Source organism: Tauraco erythrolophus, chromosome 15, assembly GCF_009769465.1.
Source record: "Tauraco erythrolophus isolate bTauEry1 chromosome 15, bTauEry1.pri, whole genome shotgun sequence".
Classification (NCBI taxonomy): Eukaryota; Metazoa; Chordata; class Aves; order Musophagiformes; family Musophagidae; genus Tauraco; species Tauraco erythrolophus.
In genome coordinates this window covers 18,562,646-18,584,557 of record NC_141479.1, presented here as the reverse complement: position 1 = coordinate 18,584,557, position 21,912 = coordinate 18,562,646, and the positions used below count along the sequence as shown (strand labels likewise).

At 37.1% G+C, this 21,912-nt stretch overlaps 1 protein-coding gene across 1 annotated transcript in view; it reads right to left on the bottom strand.

The window, feature by feature from the left end:
• The window catches only part of CDH13 (cadherin 13), a 483,658-nt gene that overhangs the window by 225,430 nt on the left and 236,316 nt on the right, over positions 1-21,912 (bottom strand). The window contains exon 9 of the mRNA XM_086620685.1: positions 20,046-20,198. Coding sequence (XP_086476811.1) covers positions 20,046-20,198 — 153 coding nt within the window. The remainder of the gene's footprint in view (positions 1-20,045; positions 20,199-21,912) is intronic.

The window sequence follows — 21,912 nt, the reverse complement described above, 5'->3', positions numbered from 1 at the left end:
AAGTGCTGGCCCACAATACTAAAGATAATGGAAGAAAGCGTTAGCCTACATAAAACTGATGAAAAGCAGTAACTTCACTGCATCACTTTCTCAGCATAAGGAACCTTTTCAAATACAGCATTATTTGTGCATCTGTATATTTGAATAATGTTTACCTGTTTTACATAAACCTGGTGATAAAATGCCTCATTTGTAGGCGAAACCATAGTTCTTGGTAACAAGTGTTTCATATCATTGCATTCATTGTATTGGGACAGTTCTAAACAAGTCATGTGAAGGAAAAAACACATAAGGAAATAAAGAAGATGCTAACCAGCCCATTACACTCCCATATATATGGAGCCCTTTCACCCTGTTGTAGAAAAGAACCATCTGGAAAATTTCTAGGACAGGACAATCTTTATTATCTTTAATGCAAAGTTCCTCATGCTTTTCAAGGTGAAAGAATGAATTTTGATATTCGAGTAATAAATCAGACCTGTCTACTACCTAAAGCTAGAAACTCTTTTGCACAAAGTAAGCCAGACAACTTGCCAATTTACTGCTTGGCAAAGTAACTCATCACTTTTCCACTGAACGCCAAGATACTAGGCTTTAACCACAAATAGATGTTCATGGCTCCGTGTGTTTATCAAAGTGTGGATGCTAAATTTCAAACTAGTCCTTGATCAGATTTAAATGCATTCTGGATCAAAGAGTAAAATAGGGGAGTTGTTACATTTCATTTAAGTCAAACGCCCAAACTTTGTAAACTCTGTAACAGACCGTATGGATAAGGGGAAGTTTAGACTAATTTCCAAACATAATAGAGAAGTATTTCATTTTTAAAAGGCACTAGATCATATATATATATATATATATGCGCCTCCTGATCATCAGCTGCTCAGCCTGAGGTCAACACCATCCATCTTTCCCCAGATACACATCATTCCTGTTAATGTCAGAGAGAGTTTGGGCATCATCAGGGAGAGGATAATAGTGTGATGGCTGCTAGTAAGTAACCACAAAACTAGATTTAAGATGGACCTAAGTTCAGGTATCACGCCATGGTATCTCCTGTAGTCAATCAGTTTTAAAGGTCTTGTATTAGAACATAGTATTGATGAAAAACTGAGGGCAAGAGAGAAAAAAACAGGAAGATTAATTGAATTAGAAGCTGACTGTAGTACATTAGATGTCCTCAAGAGTTTCATGTTTCATAAAAATGCACTATGCAATAAAGAACAAAACTAGAATTTGAAAACAGAAGTTTAGCAGCTGGAGCAGTGGAGACAATTTTTTTGGTGACCATCCAGCGCCAGATTGACCCCATCCTTTCTGCAGTAAGGATAACTCGGCTGGGAAAGATCGACTTGGCCAAAGTTTCATTATAGGAATAACTTGAATTTAATGTAATGGGAAGAAATATGGTGGGTAGAACACTGTGGTAGCAGGGTACAAGTAGGTGGTAGTAGAGATAACAGCAGCTTCATCTGCAATGAACAGGAGGTACAAGGTATTTCTGCTGCAGAAAAGCTGGAAGAGGTATTATGACTGAGAAGACTAGGACCTGGATGAGGGATATAGTATGCAAGGAGCAAATCAAGTTTTTAGTAATAATGGGGGAAGATCTGTGTTCCAGTTTTAGCCAGGACAGTGTTAGCTCTTTTTTTTTTTAACAGCTAGAAGAGCTCCGTGTTTTGGTTTTACTCAGAGGCTCACTCTGAGAAGAATGCTGATAGCAAGTTGATGTTTGTGGTTGGATGTGAAACTCCAAGGACTTTTCAGTGTGCCGGAGTGCAGAAGCACGGCGGGATAAGGGGGGAGCATAGCTGGGACAAGGGGGACACGATTCCCCTTGTGATTTGTGTGGAACTTAAGATTGAGGGCCAAACTGGCCAATTAGTATTCCATATCATGCAGCGTCATGCCCGGTATAAAAGTGAGGGTCAGCCGGGAAGAGGGGCTTTTGCGCTTTGGCTTTTGCCGCTTTTGCTCTTTTGCGCTTGCTGTGTTTTTCGCTCTATTGCTTTTCTTTCTTTTTTTTTCTTTCCTCTCTCTCTCCCAGTACTCCCACTCTCGGAGTACTATCTCTCCCTCTCTGCCCCTCTCTATTTCGGGGCCTCGGGTTCGTCCGGGACTGCAGTTTCGGGACGAGACGGGCTTCGCATACGAGGGGTGGTGAGCACCTACATTGTATTAAATCATCTGTATTAAATCACTCTTATCTCAACCCACGGGTTTCACGTTTATCCCTTAATTCTCTCCCTCATTCCTGGGGGTGGGGGAGGGGGAGTGACCGGCTGTGTGTGTGTGTGGGGGGCGGTTCAACCTAACCCACGACAATCTGAAAGTTTCATAAATGGCAAGGGTATATGGAGCAAGCAGAAAAGATGACAGTCTATTGGGTTGATTGGCAGGAGGATGGTCGGGTTGCCTGTATTGACAGAAAAGAGGAAAGGTGCAATGATTATTTCTGAATTGGCAGTGAGAAATCCAGGAGAACATGTCAAACAAAGGTTTCGATATATAAAACTTTGTCAAGGGAGAGGTCAGGATAGAGATGGAGCTGTCAGTATATATATATAAATGGAAGCTACAGGAGCAGACAAGGGGTGAGGAGAGAAGGTGAAGACAGCCTAGAGAAAATCCCATAAGAAAGGAGATTCATCAGAAGAGATGCTGACGGAACAGCCAGAGGTAAGGCACAATTAGAAAAAGATGGATTCATGAGAGATGAGGAAAGTGAGATTTCCTTATGAGAGTGTGTTGGACAATGTCAAAAATGGTATTCTTCTCTTCAGGTGAACTAGAATTTTCTCCTCCTATTTTACTAGCACTCTTGTAAAGTCAACCCCTTCCTTAGCAAAGTGGTTGGAAACATCACACGTGACATTTACATTGTGAGATAATAAGCCAATCTAAACTTTGCCAAGCTTTTTAAAAATAAACACATTTCTACATGCCTACTCAAAACAAAAACTTTCACTGATGTTAAAACAATTACAGTGCATTTCCAAAGTGCCAATATGAGGCAAAGTAATTGAAAGCACTATTTAAACAACAATAATATGGATATGAAACATGTACTCGTAGTTTATAACAACATGATGTGCTCTATACCATTAACTTTTAATTAACTCCAATTTTGCCACAATTAAACTCAATTAGAGCAGAATGTCTGACATTGCAATTAGCTGTATATAAACACCCCAGTTGGTGTCACATTGAATTAATGTCTCCTGATGGTGGACTCTCTTTCCAAGGATAATGGATTTACCACCATCAGACTGTTAATTGGACCTGGCACCTCATGTTTTGTATGTATCCGAGACGTAACACCAGAACTTAAGTTTCCTAAACAACTGTGCTTGTCAGAGCTACACAGATTTCAAATGCAACGAGCCAAATTCTTTAAGGCACTGTACATTCTGTAATCATTCCCATATAGAAAAGACTTAAAAATTTTAATGTTTCATTTTTCACATCCACTTTTCTACTTTCTTGCTCATCAACACTGAAAATTATTATACAGAAAAAAAACCCACAACATATTCACTGGAAGAGGTTGCCCAGAGAAGTTGTGGCTGCCCCATCCCTGGAAGTGTTCAAGGCCAGGTTGGATGACGCTTTGGGCAACCCGGTGTAGTGGAGGGTCTCCCTGCCCATAGCAGGGGGGTTGGAACTGGATGATCTCTGAGGTCCCTTCCAACCCAAACCATTCTGTGATTCTATGATTCCATGGCATGTAGAAAAAGAAATCATGTCTATTAGTAAGCATCACATTTAACACAATAAATCATTGCTTGTTAGCAGAGTTTATTTTCAATGATCTATTTCTTCTGTCCTTTTTCACATTAGAATCCTATCTTGTGAACAGTCCTACTGAAATTATTGGGTTTTGGATTAATATATCACAGTCACAATGGGAAGCAGTTAGACAACAATTAGTCTTAGTTCAGTTTCAGACAGTTGATGCAATTACGCTACCCCAAAGACAGATATTAAGACGAACACCTATCGCTTCACTGCCAGCCTCACCACTGTCAAGCAACACGTGCACGACAAACCACTTGGCATTAGTCATGGAATAAGTCAGCATTTGCTACTACTAAGTGCACTAGTATCCGACTTTAAGAAGCAAATCTGTGAGATTAAGGTGACAGTATAAGGAAAGAAAACTGATCCTAACACCTCTAAGAAAATGACTGTTTAAATTCTCCAAATTCCCTAACAACTGTTAGAAAACAGTTGCAACCAAACCTAACACAACAGACAAGTGAAACTGAAATACTGGCTTCACAAGGGAAAAAATGAGCATTTACTTCCCTGCATATTTAACCCTGAAACAGATGCAGAAAAAAAAATACACAGTGTCATATAAAATACCAAAAAAATTGAAAGAAAATCTTCCACATCTTTTAAAGAGCTAAATCTTGTTTCAAAAGATTCTTAGCATCTAAAAATGTAACGCTAAGTCAAATCATTGGGCAGCAGAGTTACTTAAATACTAAGGGTGTTCCGTATTTTGAAAATAATACATTTCAGCTCCAGTTTGTAAAGAACTTCTATCTTCCTTTCCCACCACCTTAATTTCTCCATTTCATTCCTGTTTAGGATAAAGCGAACAGCCTGTGCAAAAGCTGGTAAATTCTCCATGCTACTCACATAGGACAAGTTTGATGTTATGAAAAGGAAAACGTTCTCACTAATAAGCAGCTTTAATAAGTCTAGCTTAAAATGATGCTTTTAAGCTTCATACGTATGTCCTAGCGTTCGCTTTGTGCAAAGATAAAAGAAAATTGACCTGGTGGATATGACTTACCATAATTATATGCTTCTCAAAAGTTTTGGGTTTCGGAGCAGAATGAATAATTAGTTCAAATCATACCTTTCACATTTGTCATAAAATACCATAATTTATGGCACTGAATAGCAAAAATTAAAGCTGAGTAGCTAATATCAGCACATTAGCTTCTCACATAATCCGAAGGGCAATATCAGCAGGAGCAAAGGATCCTTCAACATAGGTGCAGAGTTGAGTCGCTACTGACGCTGTACAAGGAGTAGCATCTACTAAATCACTAAAACAACTAGTTTGAGGATTAGAACGTGTTCTTGATGTCTGCGGGGTGAGGTGATTAAAGTGTGCACATTTTGCAAGAACTGCTGAGATCAAAAGGTCAGGTTCTGTGGTCATTTCCAATAACATTGTACAATCACATACACAGACTGAAAAGGATAAATGATGGAGACAGAATAAGTGATGAAAATGTGTTCAGAAAGTCATTAATGAATATTCTAACAAAGCCCAGAACAACACAGAAGGAAGAAACGCTGCAGCCTCATAACAGGGTAGCAAAATACTGCCAGTATTAGGATAAACATGATCATAAGATTCTTGGCTTTTTATCTGTCATCAGGGCAGGTTCTGGTTAAGTCTCAAACACAAATCCATATGCCTGAAGTATTCCCTGAGCCTGCTACCGCAAAGCATATATCAATCCACTGTAAATACTAATTGCAATTGAATACACAATGCCCACACTGTCATTTTAAATATTTTGAGCAGAATCTATTAGAAAAAAATTATATGCTACTGATGCATTTACTTGTAATTATTGTAACTGAATCACATCTTCAGTATTTTCAAAAATCAAAAGAATTTCCTCCGTAAGCTGAAAAACTTAAAAAAAAAAAAAAAAGTATCACATCTTTTTTGCTTACTAATTGCTACTATTCTAAAAGTTTTATTTGCAAACAGGAAAAAAAAAAAGGATAATTGAAAACAGTTTTTAGTCACAATGCAAACCTTTGTCAAAAGCCTGTAATATGACTTGTATACTTCAGGGAAATGACTTGAAGCCTTTCTAAGAGACACAATTTTGCCTTTAATTGCAATTTTAATTCAGATTGCAACTAATCAATTCACTAATCCCACTCACAAGAATTTAGGAGACAACTTGCTTTTTGTGTTTCAGCCTGGGTAGATCAGACATGAATTGGCATGGGAAATTATTTATACGCTTGCATCTACAAGTTCAAAGCAAGTCACAGAGGTAGTAAGCACAGCACTGATCAAAGCTCCCAGTAAAGGAGTGGGGAGAAATTGAATGCATATCCTCAAACACTTCACTTCCTTTAAAGCATTTTCTTGAACAAATACATTGCAAATATCAATTGCAAATAGGTTTAACAGGAACCGAATATCGGTATCGTTAGATGACTTAGTACCTTAAAATTAGTAGTGAATGTTAATTTTGCAATTTAAAACCTGACAAAATGCAGTGTGCTTTTCAAACTGATGTATTGTTAATACATTAAAGGTTACAAATGCAGTTACAGTCTCCTGCTTCTGTACTGCCACATCTGTGTCCTGCGAAGCTAAAAGACAAGGAAATTACATGTTTGGAGAATTAGTTAGCTGGCTCTTAAAGCCCATAAACATAGCAGATTGTGCTTTAATTTACTGGTTTCATGTACAGCAGATCCACGATTCAATAAGGTCAGTGTCATTAGATGTACTCTACAGAGCACGGCGAGTACATGGTACACATTTTCATATCCCAAGATTTGAGCTTAGAAACACTTCAGGCCTGCCTGCTACCAAAATTGCTGGGTTTTTTCTCCAAGTCTTTATTGGAAGCTCTAGATTTCTGACCAAGGCAAGAATTACAGCCTTCTCTAAGGAAAAACTGCAATTGCTGGGAATAAAGCCTTCAGACCTGTGAATCCCAAGGCTGTTGAATGAAACTCAGTCTTTCTGTATACAGCGGGGAATCATCGATCATGGGGAAACCAGAAGCTCATAAAACAGCTAACCAGTAGGGTGTTCTTCCATATAAAATGTTCTCTTTCCTCTTTAAAGGGGAAAATATATAAAATGCAGTAAAGTTCCATAGCATTAGGGAATATATGTTATTTTTAGAACAATTTATTTACTCCTTTTTTCTCCTCTCCACTAGGCTTCTCTAGCAGCAAGGAAAACATGAAGGTTTTTGCAAATTGTTTCAGATAACAAGAAAAATAGGTAGTTTAAAACTGTCATGATTTTCCTCCCTCTTAGTAATTTCTAAACAGTAAATCACAATCCTGTTATTTAACTCTATTAAATCTTCTAAAACTAACAGAAATATAACAGCAGTGCATCACTTTATTTGTTGCTATCCACAAATAAAAACTGCAATCTGTATTCATATCACCTGTGTATTATGTATACACAATACATTTAAGAAATATGTATAACAACAGGGCCTTAAATAGATAATGGGTATTTTCAACGCGTTGCATTCTGATATATGAATTACCATTATGTAAAATAAATACTAAGAATAATGTCAGAGCAGAGGTTGGGAAGAATTCTGCAAAGATGAACTATCTCTATTTTGCAAATTTTAACTGCAAATACAACTGCATAGCAGGGTACCCTATATAATACACGTGCTAGTGACAAAAACTAGAAGAAATTATAATTAATATTTCTGCAAGACACTGATGCATATAACCATTTCAGATAGAGGTTTTTCTGGCTCCATATCACCTTCTCCAATATTTTACCCATGTGCTTTCCCACTCAGAAGCCTTCAGTCCCAACTGGACTGTTTTATGATCCTCTACATCTATCTTAGTGTTGGTCTTAGGAGAGATTGAAGCAGAACATTTACCAGCCCCTGCTCCTGCTGACAACAAGTTAGATAAAATGTTTTGAATATGATAGAAATGGTCTCAGAGAAAACACGTCCTTTATGGGGTAACTTCAAAACAATCAGGATTACAGTTGATGTATCTGTCTTCACAAACTTTTAGTCACACATCTGCACGATGAGCTTTGTCAGTAGCTACTGAGATCTGTTCTATCCTCTAAAGAAAAATTACAAACAAAGCCCCTCAAAACGAAAAGATCCATCATGTGAGTCTAAACATATGGTGTTTTACATGAACCAATATAAACAAATTATCTGTAGAAAAATCTTAAACTAAAATCACATCTCTTGTTAATGAGCTACTCAAAAACCAAACATAAATCAAGACATTCATATAAATACATCTTTATCTTAAGGAATATGTCTAATTAAAAATAATTAGTAATGACCTGAGTAAATCAGGACAACTACAGCAAAACACTTATCATTTACATGTTAACAAAAGGATTCCAAGTAAAATGTCCATAATATTAAAGTCGCTTCACACAATGCTCTCTAGATATTTCTAACCATAATCCCCTGCACCCCCCCCATCATTTGCTACTATGCAGTGAAAAAGATCTAAGGAAGGAAAAAAGTGAACATGGAAGAATCACCTGTTTCTGTAAACGTTTTCACCACAAAAGACTAATAAAGGTAAAAATGGAGATTCTCACAGCTCTGCTTGTGACGTGTAGTGTTGCCAGCTCTTACGTTTTTATGAGTTTCATTACAGTTAGTGGTTTTGGTGAAGTTCCACCTGTCGAGTCCTGTCATATTTTCATTTTAAAGAGATAAATATATAACCGCCAAAAAGAACTTCAAAGTTCAGATGATGTGGATGAAAAAAAAACCCAGAAGCCAGATTAAAAGGAACTCAATGCATCACTCAAACTCTCATGCAAGTTTTGGGGCTCTGACATATTTTAAATTCTTGAGACAGGTAACGTTTCACATGGTAACAGTAGGGTGCCTGAGGTTCAGCATCGCCAAAGTCTCCACAAACAACTGAGAAATACTGTAATTAAGAAATAACGATAGTCCACTAGCGATTTCATGCTGGGAACAAGATTTCTATTTGACAGCAACAGAAGCGAGATTTGAGTGGAACAGACAAAGTTGTTGTATATAAATCTGTTAGGATATGCTAAGGTTTATGATGTCATACATTTGTGTTCATGCACTGACATACTTTTGCACATATTTATAGGTATTTAACCCAAGTAGAGCAGAAAAGCAACCTGCACGCACACATACATGGAACAGACTGAAGTGCAACTGTATTTTTTAATTTTATTTTTTTTTAAATAGGTTAGGTATATGAATTAGTCTCTCATTCTTTGATTGGCAAATGTTATCAGTTAGAACCATTTTCACAAAACATTCATTTTCATACACTTTCTTTCTTGTAAACACTAGAGTTCACCTGTGATGCAAGAGGAAAATGGATTCTATTTGTGCTCATGCAGTATCAGTCAATTTGTTAACTTAGGTCTAGCTGAAGGGCCAAATGATGCTGCCAGCTGTACCCGTGGCACACTACTCAAGAATAGTTAGTGGCCATCAATGCGGTAACAGCGACAGCTGATCTATTTCAGGGTGGCGGAAGATGACCCACAATCAGTTCTAATTTCCTTTCCACAGATCGAAATATAAAACTTTGCTATCACCCACCCACAAGCGATCATCTGCCTCACCTGCAGGCCTGAAAAACAGAAGAATCCTGCAGTGGACTTAGAACATACGATTCACAAAGCTTTGAAGAGGACACAGGTATGTGGATCCTGTACTCCAATAATTTATTTATTTTTATTAAAAAAAACCTTCTTTTTGCAATTCAGTAATTTTTGTGTCATTTCAATAAGGGAGACTTCATGGCCCATTCTCCCATTTTTCCACACAGTCTCTTACAGACACAGTAAAAATATAGAGCAATGAACACGCCATAGGACAGGGCCCTATGAAATGATGGCATCATATTAGGGCTCCTAAGCCCCCATGCAAGAAAGAACAGATGCAGAAAGATGGGATTTTGAAGATAATTCAAAAATTCAAAGCACATTCTACTGGACCGTGATATTTAAATGATGAGATTTGCTGTAGCCTAATTCCCTTTAATGATGTTATAGAGAAAGACACACAATCGAACATGGAATTCACAAACCGAGTCATTGAAGCATGCTTATTTCTTAATGTTTTACAAATTCTTCTCACACATTTTGCAAAAATATCATGTCACTCCACATTAATCAAAACTTACCTCTGCATAAAAATTGCTAACCTGTTTAGTGTTTTTGGCCAAAACACGTGCATGTACACCCTTAAAATTATGATCCAATATTTTACAATAATTTTACAGAAATCAAGTATTAAAAGCACAGTTCTGAAGTCACAGAACTAATTATTAAATGCTGTTCTATTATAGAGCTCTCTTTTTGAGGCTGACCACTTCTGAGCAGACCACAATTCCAGTGCTGACAGAATAAATTATTTTAAATAAGCTTAAATGCTAGGAATGTCCATCCAACAATACACTTTAATTACTATGTATAATTTAACAGAAGTGATATGCAGTCTATAAAGTGTTAAAATGGAAATAAAACTCATTTTTCCACCAAAATTTTTTAGCATGGCACATGAACTATCTGTTTCACCAAAACTGAAGAAAAAGTAGGCTCATGTAGCCAGTAATCCAAAGTCAGGGGTTTCCAGAACACAGCTTTCTAAAGGGCTTTACTTATGAACACAGCAGGTTGGAATGGATAAAACACCACAGCTTTTGCAAAGCCAGTGGGAAGGTTCTGTACAATAACAAAATTAATTTATGCTTAAATGATGGTCATGCATACCCCTAGCAACACTGTTTATATAGAGCATAAAACAGGTCAGTATGTCTGAATAAGGAAATGCAGAGAATGTGGGAAAAGCATAAGTGAATGACATAAAGCACCAAGAGAGACGGGGGGAGTATAAAGGTGATGGAATGAAGTTAAAAGCTGAAGGGGAAAAAAGATCCAAAAAGGTGGAAAATGAAGATTGCAGGAGAGGATAAGATAGGGAATATGATTCTATTCAGGTACATAAAGAGCAAGAGTTCAGAAAGGAGACAGTAGGTCTCCTAGCTCCAGACAGGAAATTATTACCAAAAAATAAAAGATATACTGAATTCATTGCCTTAGTTCTCAAAAAAAGAAAAAAAAAAGAAAAAAAAAAAGGACTCTGAAATAGATATTACTGACCATACCTCACTTTTCATCAAAAAAAAAAGAAGCTTTAGATTGTTATGAACCCGCACTTTCAAGATAAAGAAATAGCCATAGAAATTAAGGTCTTTCCAACAATTAGAACCTTAAGATTCTGAATTTTGACCAAATACCTAAAAAAGACAGACTTGTTTCTTTATTGAGAGAAACAAGAGATATGGAGATTTGAGCAACTAAACTTCAAAATATTATAGTCTGAATGTTACTAATGGACTAGGAAAAGCTTAAAGTAGTTTCAAAATACCAAGTAAGGCCAGACCTGCAAGACTTTAATTTGAGCCACAGGAAAGGTACTCTGTTTCAAAATCAACACTGCAATGGTTTTGCACACTTAGTAAAAGATCAAGAAACTCAGAACTTGTGCATTTAAAAAAAAAAAATATATATATATACACACCTAATAAGAGATGAAACAGAACCCTTCTCTGCATTCATAAAAACAAGATTAACAGTTTCTACTTAACCTAGGGTTAGTTGGCAGAATGTCAATGTATCAAAATGGGTTCAAGAAAAGTTTTTGAGCAGAAAAAGATTTCCTAACAAAGTAGTTGTTTGACTTGCAGCAACAAAAAAAAAGTTCTCATCATTTGTCTAACCTTCTAAGCTGCAGCTTTGCTTACATGAGCGCAATCAGGCAGGTCTGAGCACACAGCAGACAAAAAAAAAATGTTACAAATTGTACAGAACCGAGATACACAAAGTGACCAGTAGCACCAACCAAGCTGTGGGAGCTCACCTAGTGGTTCCCTGCCCTCCTGACATGCCCTTGCTGGGGAGGCACAACACAGCAGCAGCCTCTGTGAACCTGCTGCTGTGTCCATCACTGCACAAGGCTGGGAACAATTGGGAATATTTGCAAGGCAAGACTCCTTCCTCTCACTGTAGGAAAACATGAGGTCTGGGCAAAGGCCAAAATGTCTTCCCAAGTATTTATGGAGCACCTAGAACAGCAAAGCTTCAGCAAGATATTTTGAGGGTAGCGATAATACCAACAGGCATGGAAAAGAAAAACAAATTGATCATGCTAAAAAGCGACGAAGTATCGTGATGCCTTAAAACGCAATTAGTGTGTAATAACAAAAGTAGTTTCACAGATTATTAACATAATATGACAAAAATGTTATTAGTCTCCTCTTGTTTTACTGAACACATCATTATTCTTTCCAGGAATGGTGTTCTATTAGAAAATAACAATAATAAACAAACAAACCAAACAACTATGAAATCAAATTTTGTGTCATTTGTTACTGTCTCCGTAAACTCCAATTTTTCTTTATTTCTTACTGCTGTGCATTTCCACCTCCCACTCTTCAGTAAGAAACTACTAATTTTGCCTGGTGTTTGGAGTTTGCGTTATTTTTAGCGTGGAAATGCAAGCCCACCACCTTGTCCTGACAGTTATAGGTTACAAACAAACTTTGCTGATTTTTCCCTTTAATGAAACTTCACTCTGTTCCTCCTACAAATGACACAACAGTGCTGTGGAACAGCAGGAATGTCAAAACAGTGCAAGCAGTTAGATGCAAGAATAAAGCATATGCCCTCCAACAAAACTAACTGTTGACTTTTGTGTGCTTTCCACATAAATGATACGAGGATGCTAGTGGCTTCTGAAATGAATCACAGTACCCTGCTGTTATCTCATAACATTAAGATCTACAGTATGTACTGAATAGACTATTTATAGTAAAAACGAACAAGATATGGTAAATTAGAGAGTTTATATAAAATAGATATTGTGTTCCCTCAAGACAAAATGGGAGAAAATACATGAAAATAATATGAATTCTAACTTCATTTCCTGTCAGGTTTTCTTTTTAACCTATAAACCAACCTTGGGAGAAAAAGAGATAAAAATTCCTAAAATTTCCATTAGCTGGAAATCCCATTTATATCCCAGCTGTGCAAGCAGTTGTTTAAATCTTATTTTTACGAAGTGTGACTTCATGTAAAATTCATATGTTCAAATATTTGATTTATGCACACAGTTACGGTGATCACCTTGTTTTTGACCTTGGTAAACAATCAGTGCCAAAAAGTTCCCCATGAATTCAGGAGTCTGCCCATATAGAGCTCATCGAAGGATCTAGAACTTTGCTTCTGCTGGGTTTGTTCCCGTTGTTGCATTTCTGCTTCCAGGTTTGACAAAACATCTGTTAATACTTAATCTTGCAATTTCATAGTCTTAATGGAAAAAAAAATAAATACTAATTATCTTTTAACAAACAATACCCGTTTTTCTCTAATTTAAGGCATTCTGAAAAAATACCTCCTATATCTAAATCAATTTGTTACAGAAGAACAGGAAGCAAAAATTTTTTGACTAATCCATCACTCAGTTTTCAGATAAAAAGTGGAGAGTTTAAGGTTCGTAGATTCATTTACTTCACCCTTTCCCCAAGTCGGTATTGTCAGAACAAAGAACAAGTTTCCATTGGATTCATAAAGACCCCTGTAACATTACGCCATTTTATGGACAGAATGCGTAGTGGAGATGGCAGACACCAACAGTCACTTGTTAATGAGATACGGAGACTATGGAGCCTCAGATCAGAAACTTCAAACCAATTCAAGGCACCTTTAGCCAGGCTAAACTGAGAAGTTGCACTGGAATAAAAGTGTTGCTGAGGGATGGGATTTGTATAACCGACGGAGCTCTCCGAGTAACAGAGCTTGCAGGTTCCATAAACACTACATCCGTGTAACACATCATCAACAGCGGTGAATCTTCGCTGGTTCAAAACTTTTGGGTGCAGTAAGGAAAGTAAGTTTCAGAAAGGAGTGCAACGACAGAGTAATGCTACTCCCAGAGTGGGCTATCAACTTCCCGCATTTTGCATCTTCAAGACTTGCTGAAGTAGAAGGGATTCTGATTTAAAAGTAGAGTTGATTTCCTCTTCCTATATGAAAATGCCTATATTGGAATAATACCAGTATAACTGAGTTTTGACTGGGAATTGACCGATTTCTGATGCTAAGTCTGATGCAGTGCTAACATAGGTTTATAGAAATTACACTCTCTGACTATTATATGACCAGGAGAGCAACTGTTGAGGCCTAAGTCTCTGCGCTACATGAAGGTTATTATGCCTACCTCAGGATACGGAGCAGCCTGCAGTTCCTTCACATGCAGCCCTAACAGAGGGAACTCAATGTTTTTTCAAGAAGCTCTCCCTGTTTGTTTTTTGTCTGTTTGTTTTTGAGATCCTACCTATAGCAATTCATTATTTTTAGCATCTGTGGTGATGAGGTTTCCTCTTTTGCACGGGCATTACCATCAACCTGCTTACTGAAAAGCCCACGTAGGGATAGCTAAATTTCAAGTAATGCTGCCAGGTCACAACTTAATGGCACTTAGTGCTCATTTCTCTCTCTGTAGTCAAAATATGACATTAATTAATTAACTGAGTCCTCTCTGAATTTATCTGGTGCCCCAACATGTGAACACAGTAGTGAATATAGACATAAACATATCAATATAAAGAAAAAATTTATATAAAACATCTCATTCACTCTCTACATATACGTGTGTAACACAAGGTACAGAGATCTTTTTCACTGACAGAATTTTCAGCTGTATGTCAGTTGATCTAACTACAGCTTATTTATATAAATAAGTTTCTAGCTTATTATTAATTATATCTAATAGCTGCACAAGAACTCTTCCCCCCCCCAATGAAATTTTCTTTCTTTTCTCCTTGCTAAATAATCAGGATTCCTCTCTGAAAGCTTGTACTTTGCCATTATTCCAAGCTTTTTTTTTAATGTAACAGATGCAATTTGGGAGCACCAGTATTTTATACAGTTTTTTTTTTTTCTGTATGTTACTGATGTTTCAGTTAAATCAAGCACATTTTACTGAATTCCACATCAATACAAGACCAAACCTCTCCTCCCACGGGAGACTGAGTGCCTTCTTTTTTTTAGGATACTAGTGGGAGATGACTGAGCTCTGACATTCTCCATCAACTGGTTTCAGCTCAAGACAGAGCAGATCACTCACCCTTCAGATAATTCTGCAAATGCAGATAACCAAGATTAAAATCCAGTTTAGACCAGTCTTGAAGTTAGAAGCAAGTTCATAGTTTTCCATCTCAAAGGAAAGCATGCTTCTGTGTGCTGTCAATATATCTCCACACTGCATATTACAGTTTCAGTATCAGGGTATGATAAATCTTTCTGAAAAGGATGTGGTTGCACTCAAATGGGCTTACACAGAAGACAAATTCTTTCTTCTGTGCAGGATAAATTACAGCTGTTCACTTCTATTTTTTTTGCTACAGTGATACTTTCAGTATCTGCAAAAATGCATTCAAGTACTTAAAAATCTTTCTCCCAAGGTACTCCTTGGCACCTGACCAAGCAGATTTTCCTCATAATTGTGAAGCATTTCCATTATTTGTTCCATGTTAAACACAGAAATAGAGTCCATTAAGACTGCAGCATCAGCGTAAACGTTTGGCTCAGTGTCTCATGTAACCTAAACCAAAGCAGTTCACACCAGAGACGTGGTTGCTGTTGATCCGTCTGAATTCTCTAGCCTGTTCTCAGTCTACTTATTACTCAATAAACAATACTACACAAAATGAATAGTCCTAATTTGATTTTTAAGTCCTGTTAACATAAGTTTTCTAAATATCTGTCTGTCACTACCAGTTGCAAAGCATCCTTTCACAGAAGCGTGAACTGTCACTATAAAAAAGGCTGAAAGCTGATTTCACACCTCTGCTTGTTAAGTATTTTCTAAAGCAAATAAAGCTTTCTACTTAAAAAAAAATAATTAAAACTAACTCTTCATTAACATTTCAAATTGCCTAGGTAAATATGGTCACAGCTCTAATTTGCACACTGTCGCTAAATAATTTTGTCGAGCTTCTTCATTTCATGCTTGCAAAGGATCACTTTCTGATTATTTCTCTTCCACACATATTTACACTTGGCAAGCAGTTAGGAAACAGCCCATCAACGATGGCAATGTCCTTTAAAATCCTGAGACCCAACTGAAAGTGTGTCGTCCCCCCCCGGGCCCGTCACTGACTGGCAATTTACCACTGATGCTTAAGAGGTTACAGAACCGGATTTTACTGCTGCAGGGATTACATATAGTGAGAAGTGATGGGAAACAAATTTATACAACTTCAGGCTTTGCCCTGTACCCAAGGAATGCCTCACCAAAATCTCATGCATTAACTGTAATAAGTTAACGGAGTATTGTTCCCATTTCTGCTAAGCCTGCCTAACTTTAAGTAGAGAAAAAACAGAATTCTTTAACTTGGCGATTTTTGTCATCTCGATCATGGTAATCAATACTGCTACTCTTCCTGCTTTTACTTGCATGAAAGCATTCTGCCTATGAATACATTATCTGTGTAAATGTGATGTTTCCAAAATGAGCTCAATGTTTGTAGTTAACAGATTACCCCACAAGCACTGTTTTTCAGCCAGTATTCACAGGCCCTCAGTTTAAACCTTTGTTTCACAATTCACTAGTCTATCAACACTCAGCACAACTAGACTTCCAAACTCATTCGAATCCTTTAGTTCCCTCATTGCAGCTCTTTTTAGAAGGACTTTTTTTTTTTTCTAAAATATGCAACTGAAAAGTCACTAATGTTTCTGCTCTGTTAGAATCAGAAAAGACTATGGATCTGAAGTGAATTTGGATTGCATAAATTATTGGCAATTTTTGGATGGTGAGCACCTCACCGATTTAGACTAGAAAATCCATCTTAAGTCTCTACACCAAGTTCCTTATCTGTTTTTACACATCAACATTTTTCAATACTAACTAAATAAATGATTTGCCATTGTCTGAAATTTCCAGCTAGTCATATTTATTCAAATATTCAGAGAAAACCAAAGACATTGTTTTGAGAGCAATTTGTACAACTGAACACCTTTTGCTCCTACTAAATACAGGCTCTAGGCTACCTGCTTATCTCACCAACCCAGAAACAATTCAGTAATATGCTCATATTCTTCTTAAGCCCCTTCTTCAGAGCATCATTTAGTAGTTCATCAACAGGCTGTAGCAAGCCCCAAAATAAAACCAGTCAGTGTAAATCCACTGGTTTACTCTGATCCAGAGAATGCCTATCAGAATGCTCTGTCACACCTCTTTAGAAGAAAAAAGGAATTACTACACACTTTTCTAAAACAGGCTGTCTTTGCTGGGCATAACAACATCCTTACATCCTCTTGCTCTTCTTCATAAACAGCTTTTACTTAAAACTGAAGCTGACTGACAATTCTCTGACCTTTAAGGAGGCACCCCATGAAGTTACAGGGAAAAATACATCAGAAGCATCTACCTTTTTCCACCGGCAAACACTATTTCATTAGCATAGTTCTATACCTGAGATTAAAAAAAATTTACTAATGGCTAATATCAATGTAGTAGCTTCAGGATTTTTGCTGTCCCGCTCAGCCTCCTCTAGCACGGTTTCATTTTCTCAGTAGAAATTGCTACATTTTCAAACGTGCAAGTGATTAGGTCAGAATTACGATGGCAGTTAATCACCCCAACATTAATATTTTTGTGAAATTTCACATACTTGTCCATTTTTTTGACAATTTCAATGATTTCATAAAAAACACTCATAAATCAATTGGATAAATAAATCTGTTTTGGTGGGATGGAGGGAGGAGGTAGGTGTAATTAATGTAGCTGCCTGGCATTCCTCTTGGCAGCTTGAGTTTCTTTTGCTAACAAACAGAATCTAAACTCATCTGAAAACTCAAATGCCATGCAACTGGGCTGCACCAAATAGACTGGCAAGCCTTGACCCTCATACAGATATTTTCATTCTATTTAAAAATATTTTATTTTACCAAAAATAAAATACCTAAAAGTAAACAGTAGAAAAAAAGAGATTAACTCAGACAATCAACAGTTGTCCGAGTAGAATTCAGTACTCCTAATTTAATCGTGTTTTTCTTGTAATGAATATTTGGAAAAACTCCTACAGTATTCCTCCAGGAGAAAGAGGGCAGTATAAAGCAAAATTTCAAACAGTCAATGAAAAAAATAACAAATTTTTAAAATGGATGAAATATTCTTAGCTAATTGAAAACATTTTGAGGTACACAGATGGTGAAATCTGCAAAGTTCTATGAAATACTGTAATCACTAAAGCTCTATTTTGTACCCTATTATAATTTTTTAAATTTTCATCCCTGAGTACATGTCCACTAAGCATGGGGGGGGGGGGGGAATCAGTGCTTATGCACAGCAGCCCTTTATGTAGCTGGAACGATTCAAAAAGACTTCATCTTTTTCTCCTTGCCCCACCACACATTATATACTTGATGACATGACAGCTTGCAAAAAACTTTTATTTTTCATGGAGATCCATTCTTTCCTTGTTTGCCCTTTGCTTTGAACTTTTTCTTTCAAGACATCAATATCGGGCATCACAGGGTGGGGGTGGGGGGGAGCACGCAAACAAAAACAGAAAACAAAAACACTTTTCAGAGAAATTTAAGGGTCTTTCAGGTAATTCATCTTTCAGTGTACCAAGGAAATCAGGGAGAAAATCCTGCTGCCTTCCTGACACCATGATACATCTTTATTGGAAAACAACGGGCTGGATTCAAAGACAGACTAATCAAGTTGAGTGTTCTCCTACAGAACTTTCCAACTGCATTTTGCACAACAGGATGCCAGTGAGCATGCTGAGCAGAGTGCTGTATAACAGGTTAGGAAGCACTACAGCCTATTAGGATACACATTCACATCACTCTGGATAATCTACTACACTGCTCTATTTGTATATAATTTGCATTGCTTCAAAAAGGCTCCTCTAGGGAAATGTTTTTGTCTTAATCTAAGTGTATACTTTGCCAGATCAGATAGGAGGGCCATTTGTGGTTTGATGCATTAGGTTGAAAAAACTACTATGATTTTCCAGTAAAAAAATATTCAAGGCTTACACTGAACACATTAAGGTGGAAAGCCGCTGATAAAATAAGAAACAGTTGGTAAATGAAGATGAGGAACAGTGTTAAAAAGTGAAACTGCAACATTTTTCTTTTAAGAAGGACATCAGCAACTACCATAAATCCCATGCGAGTGGTTAACATACATTTCACTGTAGACCTGGATGAGAAATAGATGTTTAAGTGTTGAAAACCAACATATGGTAGATTTTAGCAGTGCTGTTTGAGCAAGTATGACTAGTCATCTAACTGGCAAACTCTTCCAGAGGAGAGAAACAGCATTGAAAGCACAAGTATTGGTCCCTACACAGCAGAAGACAAAACCTCTTGACAGGGATGGCAGTGAGAACTGCCACTGGAGCCAGTGCCCCGCATGGGCTGGGGTACCACAGCTCCCTGGTGCATGAGGATACAGCACCAGTTCCCCACGCTGTGGCAGAAGTGGCAACATGCACACGTACCATTTTGCATTTTGAATTCTGCCGCTCATCTATATTGAAGTGGCCAGACGCGATTTATGTGACAGCACGTTTCAGGAGCTAGGTAGAAAATATTAGCTGACAGCTCCTCTATTTATAACTATGCATTTCAGGACATTGTGGTGCAGCTATTTTACAGATTTCAGAGATCATTTGCTAGAATTTCAACGGGGAGAAACACAGCATTTACTGACAAGGAAACCAATCTTTAGTAAAATCTTTGTAGGAGACAAACATCTGAAAGACATGTATCTGCTACCATTTTCATATTAACAGAATCTTCTTCATCTCTGCTAAAAGACATCCAGCACTAAAAATGGAGTTGAATAGTATATTCCATTGACAGCTTGACAATAAAAAAGTATAACCATGTAGTACCTTAGTGGCAACTTCCCAAAAAGATCTTTTTGTCCAAACATAATTTCATTCTCACAAATCAAAATCCTACACGATGTTCAGACAGTATTTCTACTAAAGATAAATGACAGAAATTACATGCAGAAAGCAGAGCAGATTTTCAATTGCATGTAAAAATAAACACATTTCCTATTTCCAACAGACAAACAGTTCTGGAAATTTTATAGGGCAGTATCTGCAATTTAGTCTTCAATAACTGCAGCCCTTTCAAAAGCAAATGCACATTAAAAAATAAATATATATATTATCAACATAGAGGCAGATATCCTATTGCTGTGAGTACTCACCTCATAATTGGCAATTGCTTCTCTGTCAAGGGTTCGGGTCACGGAGACATCTCCACTGATGTCATTGATTCTAAAAATTCCTTTTGGGTCTTGATCTACTCCCTTACCAGAGAGTCGAAACTTTGCTCCCTCTGTCCCTTCACTGCTGATGACCTGCATGGCAGAAAATACGAAGTTTCAGGCCATATTATAAAAACTTTTAAAAAAACACATAAGCTGTTTCGATCTTTTACCTAATGTTGAGGTATATTCCCTACCAATAATACAAAACTATCAAATATGATTCATGGCAATATAACTGTAAAATACGGTTTCAATCATTCAGAAAACACTGTGCAATTATGGCGTTAAACCCTGGAAAAGCTACTCATGTCCTTAGCCAGTTCCTATCTAATCTTTACTGTCTTCTGTATCACTACTTAAAGTTTCTATTATTCCATTGCTACTGCATTCACTCTATGTCTAGAATTTGACATGTTATTTAATACTATTTCTTTTTTCAGTTAAATTGATAAAGCAGCTACAAACTTACAAAAAAAAAGAAAGGAAAAAGACATATTCCGTTGAGTGAAGTAAAGCGTATTTATTTCACAACAACCCTTACAATACCAGAGAGCCATTGTACATTATTTTTTGATTAATCAGTCTTTTTTTACTAGTCATCATAAAGTCATTAAAATATAGACTCCTTTCAGGTTGTTTCCCCCCCTCCACCATTCCCTTCTACACTCCTCCTTTCCCAGCATTTTAAACCAAGGGAAAAGTTTCCTCACAAAAAATATCTGGGTATCCTGCCCAGGGCTCTGCTTAGTCACACAGCTGGAATTCCTCCACTTTCCAAATTTTTATATACACACACACAGGCGTGTGTACGGAAACTCCTTGTTACTATCACTACCTTATTTCCCCATAAGAAAAAAATCCCTAAAAATCCAATTTCAAGGCTTCCCCACATTAGTGACAGCAGCATACGTGAACTTGCAGAGCTACACAAGGTTTCGTACAAGCTACGTGCTTTGCAGATTTGTACTTGTACACTGGAATCTACAAGGATTATCAATTAATCTTGCCCTTTAAGGCTGCAATATTGCCAAGCCGTTCTTCCCCTCCGCTGTTTCATGTTCTTTTGTTTCCAGTAATTTCATACTGTTAACATTTCTGCAGAAATATTAAGTCAAATATTTATATGCCGGACTGAATTACAGCTCAGGAAGAGGAAGAGAAAAAGCGGCCTTAAAAATCTGGCCCTGCTCCCATTTTGAGATAATAAATATGCAGGGTGTTTAATAACGTCCCCGAGGAAATATATGTTTGTTGCCCCATTGCTGCCAGTTCAGCAACGCTGGTTTGCAGATTACTGGGCAGTGAGATTTTCACTAAACTCCATAATCATTATTCCTTTATTTTAATGGAGAGAATATTGCCACAAGTTATGAAAGAGGAAATCAGCATTTTCAGAGATAAAGTTTCAATTCTCAAACCCTTTGGGGAAGGAAGAAATTTCAAAGCAAAAATCCATTTCACCTTTTTTTTTTTTTTTTCCCTTCCTCCTTCCAAGTCCGAAACAGTAACGGATGCAGTTTTCTTCTCACATATTTTTGAGTATGTCATGCCAAAACACAGAGGCAGACAACACTGCAGGTGACAAAAGGGCAAAGTAACTTTCTACCTTCAGGTTTGGTGATGAAACTGAAAATTAATGGCTCCTACTGAAAAGTTACTTAAATTCATTTTTTGACTGATCTCTGGCATTTTTTACATCAAGCCTAAAAACGTGTGTTTTCATTAACATCAAGCTATGCTTATGATTTTGCAATGTCATGACCATTGCACTCTTTTGTAGGGAAAAGATGAATTGAACATCTTC